General features: G+C 40.3%; 1 protein-coding gene across 4 annotated transcripts in view; it reads left to right on the top strand.

Moving 5' to 3' along the window:
* Positions 1-19331, top strand: part of cacnb2a (calcium channel, voltage-dependent, beta 2a) — an 82149-nt gene that overhangs the window by 10212 nt on the left and 52606 nt on the right. Inside the window, exon 1 of one of the 4 annotated variants that reach the window (XM_084747474.1) lies at positions 4613-4768. The exons of 2 other annotated variants lie outside the window; for them this stretch is intronic. In XM_084747474.1, coding sequence (XP_084603600.1) covers positions 4721-4768 — 48 coding nt within the window. In that variant the 5' untranslated portion in view covers positions 4613-4720. Of the gene's footprint in view, positions 1-4612; positions 4769-12943; positions 13276-19331 lie in introns of those variants that run through there. One more of the 4 variants, XM_084747475.1, reaches the window with a different exon arrangement.

Raw genomic sequence — 19331 nt, 5'->3', positions numbered from 1 at the left:
GGATGCAGCATGTTTAAATCCTTTTCTAAACCTCTGATTTGAAGGAACTTGCTGCTGATCATTCACACTTTTTCTGGTGATTGTCACTCATATTCAGTAGTAATAGTTTGTAAGCCATGCTATAAAATGAAGAGTGCTGGTGGGGATTTTTTATATAGTTGCTTCAGTTTTGTTCATAAATAGGACTGCTACTACTATGAATTTAAGCAAGCAATTAAAAAACAATTAAAGCAAGCAATTAAAAACCAATACAAAAACAAAAAAAGTCTTTGAAGAAGAGACTTAAAAAACACTGACTCACATAGCCTTATTTCCTCAGGCAGGATGTTCCAGAGCACTTGGGGCCCTAATTACAAAAGTCCTGTCCCTTTTCATATTAGTAAATCTTTTAGAGTTATTCACTATACTGCACATTTTTGTTATTTTAATCATAAGATGGATGTATTTGATTAGCTCCTTCTCATGCCCTGGAAGCTTGCTCTTGTCTTAGGTATCTGCTGCCACTGTGATTGATTGAGATTGTCTTCTGGGCAGTGATTGAGACCTACAGGACAAATAGATATTTCTATTGCATTACTTGCTTTATCTCTCGGTCTCTGCTTGTGGATAGTGGTTCTGTATATGTACTGATTTAACAGATATGATAGCAAGAAGGGATGCAGTTTTTTGAAGTAAATGACCTCCGGTGTACCTTTGAAGGTGCATCCAGAAAGCATAATGAACCTAAATTAAGCATGCAGTATTTGAGTTGGTTGATATGACCTCCTGCATTAATTTTCATGTTGTCGGCAGCAGCAGCTGAGTGATGATGACTTCTCAAAGGGGGGCAACCTCTGGCAGACTACCTGATAGATAGTATTCCCTTCCCACTGTAAGGTGCACCTCTCTCTGTTTATAATGATGCCTTTCAATCATAGCAGACACATGTCAGCCAGTGAATTATTGGCAGTAAACTAAAGAAGCTTCAGTGTTGATGAAAGACGGTACCAGATTTACGTTTGGCTGAGTGTCTGTCAGGCCAGAAAAGGAAATATATATAGATACTGATACTATCACTGATGAGCACAAAGCTTTACAACAGGTTACACACCATCTTCACTGGGCCACTTGAGGCCTGAAATGCTGCTTGTATTCACCAAAACAACACTGATGCCTGACTGAGGCCTAGGGGGATGTAGATATGTATGTAGATACATAAACAAGTGTTTTGCTTGTAAGGCAGCTTTAGGAAAGACAGACCTTCTTTTTTGTGTGTATGTGCTCTATTTATCTAAATACTGATGCTTTACAAAATGGAAATTACCTTGTAAAGTAAATCCCTTATGTCGATTCAGGGAGAAAAACAGCTGGCCTGGCTCTGTCCAAAGATAACAAAACCTGCCTACCAGCCCATCATTTTACACTAAACAAGCAAAATATGAAGTTTCAATTCATGAACTTTAGTGGCAGTGATAATATTTTGTTGGAGCTGCAACAAATAATCAATTATAAATCAAATATTAAATTAAACTCCAACTATTTTAATAATCAGTTAATCGGTTTGAGTATTTTTTTTAAAGGAAAAAGTCAAAATTCTGTTTCCAGCTTCTTAAATGTGAATATATTCTGTTTTCTTTACTCCTTTCTTACAGTAAACTGAATACCTTGGGTTGTGGGCAAGACTTTTGAGGGTATCATCTTTGGATTTTTCACTATTTTCTGACAATTTAAGGACCAAACAACTAACTGATTAATGTCAAAAATAAGTTACAAATTATTCAACAAGGAAAATAATCATTAGTTGCAGCCCTAGTATTTTGTTAGTTTGGACTGCCTTTTTCCCACTGTTTCCTGTCTTTGGCTTCTGGCTGTAGCTTCATGCTTAAAATGCAGACATGAGAGGATGAGAGTGGTATAGACCTTTTCATCTTACTCTAAGAAGTGAATAAGTGTATTTCTAAATGCTTAAATGCACCTTTAAAGTAGAAAAAAACTATCTCTAAATTCTGTGCAGATTCTTACTCCACATGCTCAGATGTTTTGCATTTTCAAACTTGTCTTTTGCCTCGCTCGAAGCTGATTCAAGCAACATTACTCGAGAAAATTTATCAGAGACGTAAAACACTTTATTCAACTATTGACACTTATGGATTAGTACTCCAAAGTACTTTAATTTCTCCTGATTTGATGTTTAAAGGGACAGTTCACCCAAACTCAAAAATACATGTTTTTGATTTTACCTGTAGTGCCATTTCTTCATCTAGACTGTTTTAGTGTGAGTGAACTTGAGTACATCAACACTCAATCATGACAAGTTCATGTTGGGCAGGTATATTACAATTACAGCTGTAGCTCTGTGGTGCTAATATTACTGCTCAGCCAAGGAGGACACCATTAATGTTTATATCTCATGTTGTCATCAGCATGAGCCCCTCATCCACGAGATGCTTGGTTCCTTCTGTTGGCAGGTGGAATTTGGTCTGAAGAAAATACATGAAACTACTCACACCGAGGTCTGTGGATTATCTTGAATAACCTGGTCATGATTTATGGAAAGAGACATTGCTGTTGTGTTTTTCAAATGCGTTTTTATCTTTCTTTTGCCACTTTGTGCACCACAATCACTGATTTCCATCTAGAAAGCCACCTTTTTCTCTTTTTGAATATTTTTTCAGGCTTTTATGCCTTTAATTTAGAGGACAGCTGAAGATATGACAGGAAAGGGGGGGTGACACACAGCAAAAGGCCATAGGCAGGAGCTGACCCCACGGCCACTGCTGAGGACTCAGCCTCGATATGTCGGATGAACGCTCTGCTGAGCTACCAGGCCACCAAAAGCCACCTTTTAATATTAACATGCTATCTTAATATCTTAACAGTCAGCGATTTCAAAAACCATATGAAATGCACGACTAAGCAAGTTAGTAAGTAAGTAAGTAAGTAAGTAAACTGAGTTATAACAAATATGAGCAGAACTTTTCTCTTGCACAGTTTACAAGACATATCTAACTATATGCAGTTAATGTTATTGGAAATATTACCAACTGTTTTACCAAATTGTAACACCCAATGAATTATTCAAATGTTATTGAGTTAACCACATTTAGACACCAAGACCTTGAAGAACACCATACAAAAAGTCTTTTGATATCAAAAAGATTTCTGCAGGAATTGGTGATTGAATGGCGAGCACTTCTGGTCTGAGGATTCCTCAGAGACCCCTGTCACGAGTCTCTGATTTGTGATTGTGAAGTTAACATGTTAAAAGCAACCAAACTGAGTGATGTAGCTTTGGTTGAATGAAAGCCGTGATGTGTTTACAGTGATGAGCCCTGATTAACTTGCATCACTGTCTTCTGTATATTCCTATATCATTCAAAGATATATTGATGAGATGTTTGGAAGTGTTGCAGGAGAGAAATTTCAAAAGCCAAACAACATTGTTAAATCATTGAAATTCAGTCCAGCATTCATGCTGTTTGCTTGTGTTGTCCTTGTTGTCAGATGAGATTCATAAACACATCTACAGTTATGCTGTGTATATGAATATTACCTCTGCAGCTCCCTCTCTGCCACATGTGCATCTTTTCACTGAACACTGACAGAGAAAGAGAATATGTGCACTTCTGGCTGACACAGCAGTTACGACGCAGCGGTGAAGCAGCCTGTCGGTCTGGACTCAATCACCTGAACACAGTGGGGAAGGGCAAGAGTATAGAGGAGGCGTGTGAGGGGAAGAAACAATCCCGCCAGCCCTGCGTTCACACTCGGCAGTCTGACATGACCGGACTGTGCGTGAGACTTTTCTCTGCACCACAGGCAGAGTCTGCACAAGACACACACACACACACACTCACTCCTTTCGCACTGTAACATCAAAGCAGAGTGCAGTCTCTTCAGCAACCAGTAGCTGTCTCAGCCTCTGTCCTAATCACACACACACAGAAAGTATGAAGGTAATGGAATGCAAATGAGGAGTGAATCACAACACAGAGGAAAACATAAAGAAAAAGAGTGAAGATACTGAAGGGGAGGCAAAAAGTCAAGAAGAGCGCCAGAGTGCATGTGTCAAGCTTTTAAAGCAGATTGAACCTTGGATGAAAGGAGGGGGAAGAGGCGGAGAGTATATAGGCGGTGTCCTCCATTAGGAAGCAATGGACAGCGGTCAATAAAGGACACTCGGAGCTCCACCTCCTTCCCATGCTGAGAGGGAACTTGTGTGTGATGATGAGTGTGTCTAAATCCACCAGCAGCTGAACCAGTGTGCCAGCCTGCAACTGTTCCTCCTCCCTGCCACAGCACACACAGCAGCACTGCAGAGGATTTGGCAGCCCAGAGGATCTGTCGGAGCGGTAACAGATTTCGGGGTGGGGTAAACACTCACTGTCAGCTCGTGGACACTCTGCTGCAACAGTCTGGAGATGGGTAGAAGATGAGGAGGAGGAAGGAGAGGGGGCATCAGAATCTGACTTTTTGAATCCTGAGAGTTTCTGAGTCAGGGGGGGATTTGGCGTGCACGTGGGGGGTGGGTGGACAGAAGTAGGGGGCTGGTGTGGAGACGTCAGTCCTCTGCTCCCTCTGCTCACTCCTCCGTCAAGGATCATCATCTCCTCTGCGTCTTTTGGTGGTCTGCACCCGTGCGGGCCGAGTGCGCAGGCATGGACCGAGGCTGAGCGGATGCTTCTGCCTGACAGGGAGCCTGTGAGACGGCTGTCCGTTCCTCCCCGCCCTGGTCCCCTTCATGCCGTGCTGTGGGCTGGGCCATCGCCGGAGAGCACAGCTTCCATATGTGAGTTTGATGCTGATTTATCACAAGGGTTAGAGGAGAGAGCGTGCATGCAGGAGATTAAGAGAAGCTGATGAAGCCAACAGTCACCCGCATGTGTAGACTAATGTGCTTTATTATAATTGTTTCATGATGGGTTGGACTGTATGAATAATTTAGATATGATTCATGCAGGTGTTACATCAAAACACATGCACAACTTTGCTGAAAATGTCATTGTTGCTTCAAAGCAGCAGACTGAATGGTCAGTGGACACCTGCCAGTTTTCTCCCTCGATGTTGATCACTGTTGTTCCCTGCCAGATCTCTATCCAGATCCTGAATGCTGCAGGATTTAGCTGAAATATTTCAGTTGCACTGGCCTGACAGTTTTCTGCAGAGGTCTGTTCTCGCTGAGCATACTGCCAGACACGATAAATCTTTAATTTCGTATTTATTCCGGGTTTTGGACAGCAAGCGAGCAGAGGTTGTAATGTCGTTGAAATCAGAGGGTTCACACTGCAGGCACATGCTCGTCTGACACTTGACAGAGTTTATTGGGCTTTGCTGGTTTATCTCATGTGTCTTTTGTGTTTTCTGGAATCAAAAGCAGTGTATTATTAGAAGAAGACCCCAGTGGCTGCATGGTGGGTGTAATGAAATGCAGCGAGAGGAAAATGTGGGTGTGTTTCTGCTAACAGGTATGGCTTGAGATTTGAAATCTGATGATACACGCATTTTTTTCAGTACTGTCCTTTGCATCCTTAATTTTGTCATTCAGCTGTGCTTGGTGCCTGTTTATTTCCTTGTTTATAGCTCAGATTAAGACAAATATTTTATGTTTTTTTTGTTTTTTCTTTACACTCTTTACACTTCTTACACTGGTCATCAATTGAGCAAAGCAAAAAATTAGGATGTTTTTGTTTTTTTGTTTTTTCCTCATCCACACATCCACAGTACTGCAGATAAAGATCTTCTCAACTGATTGAGTTTTACCACTAGATGGCCATGTTACACTTTCACTCTCACTCACATGCAAGCAAACATACTCATTCACACATAAATGCATAATCCATTTCTATGCAGAGAGAAAATGCTTTAACACCCCTCAAGGCTCCGACATAAAGGTTTCATGAGCTGCAAGTTTTTTTTTTATTTCATTGTCTGAATGAGTTATGATGTCATTTCTAAATTGAAGGTAGAAGCTTGTTGGACAAAATGTTCTGAACTCAGTGAGCCTTAGACTGACCAAAACAATTATATGTCAGTACATAAACGTCTGTATGTTTTAATAGGGTGAGGACATACTCACCTGCCCAGGGACTACAGATGAAAATTAGCTTATAGTTAACTCTGGTACAGCTAAGGAGGTGTGCACTGTCCTTGTCAAATAGATAAATCAATAATTCAATAAATCAAATGTCACCATAATTATGGGGTATTACAACTTGAAAGTTTAATGGTACATTTGTAGTCACTACTGCACAAACTTTGTATTAAGCACAGCTAGAATTGAACCAGTTAGTTCATCAGAAAATTAAGTAATTTCAGTTGTTTTTCAAGCAAAAATTACAAGCATTTTCTCAATTTTCTTGTGTAAACTAAATATCTTTGGGTTAAGGCTGTTGGTCTGACAGAGTAATTTTGAAAAAGCCATTTTGGGCTTTTGATTTGCACATTTTTTACTATTTTCTTGGTTTATTTTTGGACCACTGTGTAGGATTTAGTGGCATCTCATGGTGAGCTTGTGGATTGCATATACCTTGTCTCACCCTTCCCTTCCAAAGAGAACCTATTGTGGCTGCGAAACTTGACCAAAAGAGGGAAGGCCGTATCTATCTGAACTTCTGTAGATATAAATGGCTCATTCTAAGGTAACAAAAACACAGCGATTCTTATTAAGTTTGCACTAATGAAACCATTATGAATATTATTCCAAATCTTAAACGTCGTAATATAACCTGTCTCATCTCAATTCAAAGGTTGGATCTTATGAAAACCATGGATTTGTAGCCTGGATCCCGGCCAAAACAAAAAGAGAAACTGCATCAGCCCAGTAAACATCAGTGGACCTGAAGGTTAGGCTGAACCAGTGCCACTGGCCTAAATGGGCCTGGCTGGCCTCATAATGATTAAAACGAATAGCTTTTCAAAGCAGCTTTCTTCATTTCAAACATTTCCAAATTCATCACCATGAAATGCAAAACTCAACACATGGTGAACAACTTGCAAATAAAGTGAGATTATAATGCAGTTTGAATGATTTATGAATTTCATCATTAATCAAGTAAGAGCTTGGTCTATAAAATGTAATAAATGGTGAAAAATGGTGATTATTATCTCCTAAAGGCCAAAATTATGTCGTTGCTTGTTTTGTCTGACCTGCAATCCAAAACCAAAAATATTCAGTTTACCATGAAATACAACACAGAAAAGCAGCAAAACCCACACAATTTAGGAGCTAGAATTAGGGATGTCTGGCATTTTTACTTAATTGTTTCAGCCCTTATAATCACTTACCGTACCCTTTTATGAGTTAACAAAGATCACCTGAAAACAACTGACGGGTGCACAATGGATTACGTGATACTGACAGCTACAAGTGATACACCAGTTGTGTCCTCCGAGTTCAGCCAAAAGAGGACTGTTTTTCTTTGGAAGAGCCTTTGAAAAGGAACCAAAACTTGTGGACCCGTTATGACGTATTCTGTCTAGAAATGTGGAATTTGAAGGGTCCAGCTTCTGAACAGGGGCGCCAACTTTATCCCAGATGTTGTAGGTAAGGAAAAATACTAGTGGTCCTGTGCAGACTGCTGTAGTTTGGTTACACAATCTGGTTTTGTGTGACACACACTGCAGTAGGCTGAATCAACATTTACTGAACAACTGAGTAAGCTTTAATTTAACTGATGAGTGGATTAGTGTAGGACCAGCTGTTGATTCTCCACACCGGACGGTCTAAGCCCCATGTGTAAGGTGTTTGCATGAAAACAAACCATTCAGTGTGATGCCGGAGTATCACTGGCAACATGTGTTTGTGTTTACTTACTGTGTGCAAGCTAAGCATGTTGAAATTAATATAATGTGCACAATTAAAACCAAAGCTTTTGGCTCACAGAGGTTGGGCCAGTAATTGTAGCCATCGCTGACCTTGAGAGGACCCTAGCTGCCGTGACTCGCCACTGTTTCTATGACACTCCTCTCACATGTTTCCAATATGGAGCACCAAACCGCCGTTTTACGTCTGAAATGGGGCGGAACACAATTCCGCTCTGCATGGAATGTGGAGCACGGAGACCCGGCCGGATGGGACTCCGTCTGACAGACTGAGTGGCCAGTCCCAGACACTCCTCACGGAAACTCAGCTAATTGAAGACAGCAGGCCCCACTCCATTCCCCGCTTTGTTTTCTAGGCTTTCCTGCTTGCCATGATGCAGCAGTAGCAGCCAGTAGTACCTGAGAACTCGGGGAAGTCTGTTAAAGGTCCAGTGTGTAATATTTATGGGGATCTACTGGCAGAATATGGCAGAAATGTTCATGTTCATTAGTGTGTAATTACCTAAAAATAAGGATTGTTGTGCTTTCATGAGAAAACTTGGCATGAGCTGTTTGCATCTACAAAGGGCATGGGCCTGCTTTTGTGGAGGTCACCATGTTATGTTCCATGCTGGAATATTTCTACAGGTTTTAACAATTTTTGTGCCAATGTATTTTCTCACACTTGGAAGGGGGAGAGGGTGCAAGTTGTTTGCAACCAGCAAGATACTAGAGGCTACTTAACTGCACACACTGGTTCATTAAGTAGCGCAACAGACAGCTAATAAACTGCACAGAAAGTTTTTTATGCTTCTATGGTATCAAAGTCAGTAAACTATTGGAAGTATGCGCGATCAATAATATTTCACATATTCCCTAAAAACATGTAACAGTATATTTTTAGTGTCTACAGCCATGTTAGTGGTCTGTGAAGTTGTACTCAGGCAGCATGTTACTAGCATGCTAATTAGCACCAAACACAAAGCCATAAGCCATCCTCATCCTGTGAGGGTAGTGTCTAGAAAGGAACCCCAAACCAACAAAATATCTTGTGAGAATGATAAATTTTAACCCAGACCATGATTATTTTTCCCTAAGCCTTACCAATTGTTTTCTGTCCCTAAAACTACCCAGATTTTAACCATACTTTTGATACATTATCAAGCAAAGTTAGTTTGTACAAAGTGTACATTGAAGAAAAACAATGCGTACACATCTCTTTGAGGCAACATGAATGTCCTAATGAATTTAGGATTTAGTGGCAGTCCATCCAGTTGTTGCCGACAGGTTTCATTAAAAAACAAAAATGTGAACCTCATAGTGGTAGTAGAGTAGAAGTCCCAGTATTATCAAAATCAGTAGACTTTATCCTTGTAGGATCATGAATATTTGCAACAAATGTTGTGCCAATCTATTTATACAATGCTGAGATATTTATTTCACATGGTAAGTGAAAACTTGACCTGTTGGGGGGCGCTAAAGTTGCCACATAAAGAATGAGAAATGGCAGATAGTATTACACAGAAGACTGTAATTATTCCCAGACAATACTGGGCTTTTGTGTGCTAGTGGTGAGCTAATTTCCCATGGTGAAAAGTGTGACCTGGAATTCCCAGTTTTCCAGGCTTTGGGATGCACGCCCAGGGAGGAGTGTTGGGCCAGCGCAGAGCAGACTGGAGCAGGGTTTCCTTGGCAGCAGTTGTGCGTTCTTTCGCTTTTCCAGAGAATATGGAAATGTCCGGAAACTGAGCAGCTAATTGGCCACAGAGGCCCTTAGGAATGTCTCGGATTTAGGTGGATTTTTACTGCTTTTACATAATCCATCACCTCACCGTGGGACTGGAAAGTGTGATATATATCTGTGAGGGCCTATGTAGAGCATAGCTTCACTCCAGCCTGGAAATAGTGATGTCAGTGACACAGTGTGCTGAATCTGTGTGCAATGACCCCGCTTCAGTTACGACTGGGCTGCGACAGTCTGAGTTTTAAAACCCTTGCTTGTCTGGAAACGGTGAAGTCATGGGGAGAAAGATGCAGCTCAGTCCCTATAAAATATACAGTATTGTGTGAAAGGTGATTGATGAGGATATTCCATCATGCAGTGTCACGCTACAATGATTCACTATATCACTACGGGTGGGCTCTTCGGCTGTATGTGAGCTTGAAAGTCCTTTGCTGGGGGCATGCCATATATATTTGGTAACATTTGCCAATATAGTTTCTATGATTTCCATCAAACAGTACCCTTTTGATTAGTGACTGCTGTCAAGGAATTCTTAAGCAGTAGAATAAAATTAATCATATATTTAGTGAGGATAAATAAATGGTCAGTTGCAGATAACTGTCATATTCATCAAATTGCCCAACCCGATATCCCATACCACCCAAATATCCAAGTCTTTTCAAAATGTCTGCAAAAAGTCACAATTACAAAATAAATGTATTAATGACTCTTCATCTTTCTTAACAAATGTGCACCTACTGTACAGACAAGGTCAGTAAATATGTTTTGCAAAGAATCTATACGAGTCTGCGGCTTTACAACCTGCTGTATGAGATCCATACATACGAAGTAATTTGCTCCCTCTGGTGAATGTTAATTTTAGCCCTGTCTCTCTCCTCCAACACGTCATATTGGCTTCTTCGCTGCTATCAGTGGAAAGCAGCTGCTTTGAGGGCTGGAGTGCCGTCATCCATTTTTGTGAGGCTTGCAGTTTCTGGCACAATCTATTCAGTAATTCCATTTATTAGAGTTACGTTACACTACAACACATGGCTTTAAGAAGAAATATGTCTGTAGTAGATTCTCTGCTCTTGGTGGAGCTGTTGTATTTATTTGGTGTTTTTGAGACATACTGTTTAGTTTAAGGATCACTTTAGCTCAATTTAACAACATCAATCCTCATATAGCTCCCTGTATAATACTCTCACTCATCTTTATTTCCCACTGTGTCTCTAATACAACCTTGTGCTGAGTGTACGTTGTGCCACTTCCCTCCAGTAACAACCTACAGATGGTATAAAACCTGCAAAAATCGGACAATCATGCTATCATTATAGAGATGAAGGAGCTGTAGGCTCAGCTCACGCCCATTAAACTGGCACCTCAGACAGCGAGGGCAGCCAGGCCAAACCGAGCATCACTTAAAACAGGAGCAGATGTTCTTTGAGGCCAATTAACAGTGGAGGGATGGAGACAACCTTGTGCACCAGAGGAGGGCTGCCGGCCCATATGGATACTAGAGACAATTAATTAGAGCGACAGACGTTAAAAATGGATCAGGAGCTGTATAAAGTCTTGCTTTAAATCCCTGAACTCCACAGATTGGGTTTTAATTATATGTTTGTTATTTGGTGGTTTGGAAGTTTGGAGCCAAAACAATTACTCGATCGACAGAACATTAATCAGCAGCTGTTTTAACTGACTAATAGTTTCAGTCATTTTTAAAGCAAAAATGCCAAACACAAACAACACAAACATCTGGTTCCAACCTCTTAAATATGACTTTTTTTTTTTTCTGTTTTTCTTTGTCATATATGAAAATAAGTTGTAAGTTTGTCAGGTTTTACGTTTGGATTATCAAATCATAAATATTTGCTCAATTGTTGTTTTTTGTGAGTATAATAATAACTTCATATAGCATTTTTTTCAAGATAACTGCCTGACAAAAAGATGAAGTAGAATAAGATAAAATTGTATAAATTAAAAGTATGATACAAGGCAAAGAAAATGTTAAAGTTTAAAGTATGTTTTTTTTTTAAGAGTTTTAAATAAAGGTAAATGTTGTAAATGCGTATCTAATCATTCCTTCCTCACTACTTTTATTTTATTTCATTAAAGAAGGAAAGCAGAAGCACTTTAAGTTAAAAATAATTAATTGATTATTAAAATAATTGTTAGTTGCTACCCTAATAAAGTTGTTGTTTTTTTAAGGCTGCTTCAGGCTGCATTGTTTTGTTTTGCAGTTTTATATATACAATTCAAAGATTCATTGCCAAAGCCATGCCAATTCATGCCAATTTGTTGTGCATGCTTAGGTCATGGCTGGCTACTGTTATTTTATTAAAGTAGGAAAACAGAAGCACTTCGCGTTAAAAGAAAAACTGAAAATGCTGTAGCTATATGATTTATTATTTATATTTTCAATTCATTATATCACAGTAACTATTGTACAGCGGACTTGATATTGTGGCATTATTGTACCTTGAGTTGTTGGTATCGTTACATACACTGCTAGCTGTTGGTAGGAAACACTGGCACCTTTTTCTTCCTGTTAAAAGCACTGGTTGATCTGGTTGTTTATGTGCAGTCTTTAGTCTTTTCTGTCGCTGCATATCTATAGATCTGTACTTTCTCTGTGGTGCATTTCCTCTTAAGTGTAGCCACTCAAATTAGGAAGAACAGCCTCAACACTCATTTACAAATAATCCAGATTGACTCGTGCAAACAGATGGCAACAAGCGAGGAGCTGTTGGTGTCAGAGGAAGAAAGATGAGACAAAAGTGAGCACGAGAGTAAAAGGTGTGAAGGTCAGGACAACATTTAGAGGCTAAATTGTTGCCAGAGAGACTAGATTTAATTTTGAGTCAGAGAGCGATGGAAAAAAAAAAGACAGAGGGAGAATCCCAGTTTCACTGAGTGTCTTTTACTCTGTCTGTCACGCTACTTGTCTCTTAGCAAAGAGGTGCCATGACAACAGGTACCAGCCGGGTGAGGAGACGCACCCCTGAGAGTGAGATGGAGAGAGGGCGGGAGGAAAGAGAGTAGAGGAAGGAAAGTGAGATTAGGTAGGTGTAGAGGAAGGGAGAATAGATGAAACAGTGAAGAGGGGAGGGTAATGAGTGGAGGAAACACCTACAGGGATGAAGAGGTCTGTTCCTTTACATTTTCCTCTGCTACTCTCAGTTTTTTCCGGAGGTTTCAGTGACTTGTCAATCAGTGGTGATTCCATCCTCTCCTCCAGAGAATCAGTTTGTTCATCCTAATGCTTCTATAAGCTCACCCTCGGGAGCCGGCCACAAAGATCTGCTCCGCGATTGGGCGTGCGCTGAGGCTCAGCAGGGCGGGGTTAAACCTGCTGGGATGTTTCATATTCATACTCAGCGTGAATACATAATCAGTCCATCAGGTCACTGTGATGCTGTCATGAAGAAGGGACTCTGACTTTGCTGGATAATTCTTGACTTTTTCACCACGTGAAGAAAAACTTTGTCATTGTTGCCCTCTTCTACAACGCGAGGTGTGGTCTGATCCTGCTGACAGATGCTGGATTCAGTCAGAACAGGAAGTCTGGGCTTGCAGGTTTGCAGGGCAGATGATGACCTATGGCTGAGCGCGACGTGCCCTCCGGCCATCACCCCTGATCCCGCTCAGACCTGCCCACACGACAGACTGTGTGGGTCTGAAATCTGCTGAGGAGGGGGCTCCTCTCTCCATGTTACTGGCCTGCTCTTGTTGCCATGATCAAAAACACCAAGAATAAAAATGTCTCGTGGGTAAGTGAGGCGTATTGGTGGAGGTCTCTCCTCTATTTTTGAACTAATTACTCCTTCATGTGTGGCTTTTATACTGTATATAATGTGTGCTTTTTGCAAAACAGGTGGAAGCCATGTAACATTTTTGCATCACTATTGATACGATTTTCTGGTTTAACAGATTATGTAGAGACTATTATAATATATTCCCATTGGTTTTTGATGCTCCTGTGCCCAGTGGCTATTCCAAAGAGAGGCTTAGAGATTTAGGTATTATATAACTACAAGCTACTACATGCCCACTTTATGAAATCTGGTTATCAGTCTGCCAACTCTGCCTGTTATAAGGAATGTGACTGATGTTGATGAGTTGAAATTATAGACAAGCACAAATCAAGGCTAAATCTCCAGGAAAATGGATAGTTAGTTGATTATAATCATAACAATAACAGTAAGTAAACTAGTGTCTTCTATCAGGTTTTTCAACATGTATGAGTTTGATATCTGATTCTTTGCCAGTGCAGACGGATCAGGGGAGATTAGAGTGAGAGTGGCTTTGCGAGGATGAAATCAGCTACTTGGGGAAAAAGGGGGGGTGGGGCAGGGAGGAGAGGATGTGATGGAGTGATTGTGGTTCACTACAGAATCTACCGTCTGTCTTTGGACTTTAAAAGAATAGTTGGGATTATTTAATGTGGGGTTGTATGAGGTACTTGCTGAGTATAAAAACACAGAAGCTAAACAGTGGCTTGCCATAGACAGAGACAGCAACAAAGAGTATTTTAGCCAGTTAAAAGTGGTCTACCCTCCAAAAAAATGATATCAGTTTAACTGCACACTATGTTTAGAATAAAGCTTGCCATCAGACTTCCCTTTCTGATGGGAAAACACCATTATACATGCCAAATATCGCTCTATCCAAACCAGCAAGACTCCATGGGTAAAAGCAGTCATTTTACCTCTTGGAACAGGGGAGTTGCTCATCTACCACTACCTCAATCGGTTAGATTGTTTGTGTCATTGTGTGACTTTGGTGTTTTAAAAGGATTGTTCAGATTCACCAATGTCACAGACTATCAAGTTGAGGTAGTGGTAGACCAGCAACTCCCATGTTCTGTGTTAAAATGTTAAAATGATCAATTCTACCCATGGAGGTAAAGTGGTGTTCTGAATATAGTGTACACTGAAGCTGCTTTTGTTTATGTATTTTGTTGCTGAAGCTGATCCTAGCGGTTTTCCTGCATTCTTCTCCAAGCTGGGGGTGTGCCGACCTCCATCTAGTGTTAGTAATACACTATCAATAAGTACCACTCAACCCGACTTTAAATAATCCCAACCATCCCTTTAACACATTTTCTCTCTCCGACTCTGCAGTTGCATGACCTCCAGTCACTCAGCTCAGCCTCTGTTATGTAATCTATTAACTCGAGTTACTGTACGTCAGGTGCGAGTGACACAGTCATGGTGTGATGAACCTGAGGCTAAGTGATCCTCCATATACACCATATGTTGTGCTCTCCTAAACAGGCATTCATGTTTGACACTGCGATAACATTGTATTATTGTCCGGTATATTGTACATGTGCACGTGTGCATAAACAGAGATGTACTTATGTGTTTTCCTCCGGAGGGAAACACTGCTCCACTTTTGCTCATCCCACCCATATGGCGCATATGTCACACTGCTGCTCTCCACAGCCCAGCTCTATGTCCTCATAATGAACCTGATCATTCCTGCACACACAGAGCTGCTGCAAAGTTGACTACCTTAAAGTACCTCAGTGCCTGGTGAAATAATGACACACTCCTGCCTCTCAGACTTAATTAATGGAGCTTAATAGAATCAACAGAGCTGTAAAGTCTTAAACAATTTTGTCACTTTTTACTGTATAAAATCAATTTTGATTTAATCAATGTGATTTTCTTAAATAATTGAACAAGGTGAATATACTAATCGAGGGGGGAAGTGATTTATACATTAAAAAACAAAAGAGAAAAATGGTCAAAGCGTGAGAAGAACTCAAACTATACATCAATAATTTGCAAGAATTTGACAGTAAATTCTTAATATTTAGCAGTCTCAGTAGTTATGTGAAATGAAACACTATTGTACGCACAACCTACTGACCAACTGTGTAGATAATTATAAAAACATCTTATTGATGCTGTAATGTGTAGCTGGCCAAAATATCTAAGTAGTAAATGGTAAATAATCGAGTGGCTGGACGCCCACAATCAACTGTACATAGTTTTTGTAGCCTACGTGGGGTGTTCAATGTAAACTTGTACCAGAAAAGGCCATACAAATTGTTTATTCAATAGCCTTTCATGTTTTTGTGGTATGTCAGGCAGTATGCTGATCAACAACATACTGATTATGATTTTCCAAACAGAGCGGGATCTAAAAATATGTAAAGTTTATCCCTGTGGGGGTGTGGGAATGTATCCAGCAAATTTCATGGCAATTTACCCATGATGATTTGAGATTTTTTGTGCAAAGGTTATCTAGAAGTTGAAAGTGTGTCCAAAATGGAAAGAGGTGCATCTTCTGGGGAGCTGACTGTGACTTGTATTGCAGTCTGCCCGTTGTGTTTTAATATTTCTTGCATGCAAGCGGAAATTTGGCTTGATGGTGGTTCTAGTGGCAAGTAGCAACATTTTCAATAGTGGAATTGGGACCACTGCATTGTTCTCACGTCGGACTCTGTAAATGCCTCCAAACCTCAGGTCGTTGCTCAGTATTACCCTGACCTGACCACATCCTTGCCCACCACCTCCACAAACACACTGGCCATTGGCTAGACAATTTATATTTAATAAAAAAGGAGTTGGGGAAGCAAATAAAAGACAGCACTCATGCTCTGCAATGGAGAAAAATGAAAAAAAGGTACAAGTTTTATCAAAGGAATGTCACATGCAACCTTAACTCCACCAACAGTAGCCTTTGTGTGAAACTTGCGTTTACTTGAGCTCATTTTGCTACTGATATCTTTGCAGAAAATGCAGATTTATATGATGCAGTTGCAGCTCCTCTGCAGTGCACTGATCCCAGGTATCTATTTGTCTATCCAATAAGCCTAATGACTTTGAGGGCCACATTCATAATCACTGAGGTGGGCAGTGCCAGGCGGATTAGGACTCCAGATGGTGCTGTTACTGCCTGACTGTCTGTCTGGCCACGGACGTACAGCTGCAAGAGGTCACATGTTTTACTACAGCGTTCAGCTCTGACACTGCAGCTCAGCATCACATAGACTCTTCAGTAACACTGACAACACCAAGTATCTGTTGACAGAGTGTTTCTGGAGTTTTAAGGTATGTTTGTGCATGTGGTGTGCATTTCCGTCCGCTTCTTATAACGTCATGTAGTTCAGTTGACCATGCAACAGATGTCAGACTATCAAATTAAAGCTTAATGCCCAGCCAGCTGAAGAAAAACACTTCAGAGCTAACCATGACACCGCAGAGCTTAAACACTCAACTGTGCCTGTGTGTGTTTGCTCGTGCATGTCAGTGTGTGTCTGACTGCCTGAGAGACTCTTCGCTCCACATGAGGCATGACACTTGCTGTTGGAAGAGCTCTTGAGGATGACCATGTCTCATTTCCTCTCTTCCTCTAGACAGCACCCTGGCAGTGACACCGGTTGTATTTAAGAGCAGCTCACCAGGTAGCACAGCAGTCACTGTTATCCCCATTTGACTGAGGCAGAGAGGTTAGCTTTTTTTATGCCAGGCGTCAGCTGCCTGCACCCCTGGGTCATGGTACTCTGAACAAAAACCAGGGGATTTGCATAATTCATTACAGTCGCTGTGGAACGGAGCGGCGACACAGGTGTCCCGGGCATTGTGGGAGAACGAGCATGTCTAAGAAGCCAAAGGTAAAAAAACAACAACACACAACCTGTCCTTGTTTTTGTGTAAATCAGCAGCTTACCTCTCTATCCCGAGCGTGTACTATTAGTTGTAGTGTTGCCTTGTTTTGTGAGTGTTTTTTTGCCATGTTTGTGGATTCTTTGCTGTGTGCAGTTCTGTTTGTGACAGCATCAAGTATGTCACTCTATATCCTGTCTGTGTAGCCTGTTTACGTAGGCCTATACTATCAGAAATGTACCTATTGTAAGTACAGCTTAGTTTTTAATCATGGATTCATGTGCAGCAGGACTGTGTCTGCCTTTTAGCCCTGCAGAGAGGCATTGATGCTCACGGGGCTTTTCTGTTGCTGAAAGACAATCTGCAGGGTCATCTTTCTCTTTCCATGTGCAGCAGGTCTAGTGAAAGAGCCTGTTCATGCAGCTAAATCCCACCTATGAAAACTGATTTAGAAAATTTGGTGCGGAATGATTTAGTCTCTGACATTTTACACAAAGTAGGGCAGTGTTTTCAAACATTTTGACCCCGTGATTCCTTGAAATTAAGCAATGAGTTCTCATGACAACTTCAACAAATTCAAGTTTTTGTTTTCTTTGATGTATTTTGGTCCTTTAAATGTTCATAATCCAATAATCTGAATTTTAGGTCTTAAAATGCTGTTTTACAATACAGTTTTGACAGGACTTAAAAACTGACAGGATAAACCTTACTTTTACAAAGTTGAATTAAATTCAGTATTGATTTTAAATGTGTTTTGGGCAAAAATGTATAGATAACACTAACAACTACAAAACAAAACCAACATGGTGCAGCCTGGTCAGAATTTATCAGAGCACATATATCACGATGCGGTGTGTGTGTGTTAATGTGGAGTCTCCTGTCTTCAGAAAAACAGCTTCTTCTAGAAGCAATAATGATGAATATTAAATAGTTTCTGTTAACTGCAATGATTAATCTGTTATGAATTGATTATTAAATTATTGACATTTTTCACCATTTTCTGACATTTTACAGACCAAAAAACTAGTTGTTAGTTATGTAAGTTGTTATGTAATAAGTTGTTAGTTATGTGAGAAAATAATCAACAATGAACATAGTTCTTAGTTGCAGCCTGACTGTTTGTTACTTTTAATTAATATAGATAAATGCAACATTAGTCATATTTAAGAAATGAAGACATAGGTAAGATGTTTCAACCATGTTCTCAAATTCTGACATCACTAAAACCTTCGTCTCTCAAGTGAAGAAGCATATTTCCTCTTTGGAAATCACTTGCTGAAATTGTAGTAATAACTTCAATTTTGACAAGACGTACACTTAATACACTTAATACCTTTAATCAAATTGACAGATATAAACAGCAACTGTACTCCTAACAAAGTGCCAAAGAAAAAAGTACAAAAGAATTAATTACCTTTCAGTTAATCAAGTGGTCAGGGGAACACTTACAAAGCACAAATAAAGAACAAAAAAATCCCAAAACTGTGAAGATAGCAAGGATAGAGAAACATGACAGAGAAACAAATAAAGAACAGCCAGCAGTTACTGCCAGCAACTAGAGTTAAAGTTAGAAGGTAGCAGGAATATGTAGGAATGCATGATAACCTAAATGAGAACACACTGGTAAAAACATCACTCTGTGGTGCTATTTGTGGTCAAAAACTCCACCAGAGACCTTTAAGGTCAGATAATCCAGTAATTCACAAGAGAAAATGCAGAGATTAGAGGAAAGTGAAAAAATAAAGCCCTGGGTTTGCAACCACTGCTGTTCAGTACAGTCTCCTATTCATATTACCTTTGTACTACATCATCTTCCAAGGTATAAAGAACAGATTTTGACCGTTTCCGGCCATGTTTCACGTCCGTCATTCCTTCAACTCTAAATCCTGGATTGGTTGAAAGGCAGAAGCAGATCTAAATCTCCTTACTGAGAGAAGCAATCATTACAAAGTGAGTCAGGGGATCAAGTGGACACAAGCAATCACCCCTGTGGGTGTTATTGTGTGCAGCGTGGATTGTTCCCTCTCTCCTGCGGAGATGTACAGTACAGTACACTGAGGAGCATGTGACCACACAGCAGATGATCGTCTCTCTCTCTGAACTGCTCAAACAGTTGGACTGTGTTCAAATTAGGAGCCCAACGGCAATGTCAGACACAGCACACAAAAGTGGCTTTGTTATTTCTAAAGTGTCAAAGAAAAGAGGGG

This window comes from Lutjanus erythropterus, chromosome 21 (genome assembly GCF_056507025.1).
Source record: "Lutjanus erythropterus isolate fLutEry1 chromosome 21, fLutEry1.hap2, whole genome shotgun sequence".
NCBI classification, from domain to species: domain Eukaryota; kingdom Metazoa; phylum Chordata; class Actinopteri; order Lutjaniformes; family Lutjanidae; genus Lutjanus; species Lutjanus erythropterus.
The sequence above is the reverse complement of the archived record's forward strand: the minus strand, read 5'-3'. Positions and strand labels throughout refer to the sequence as shown.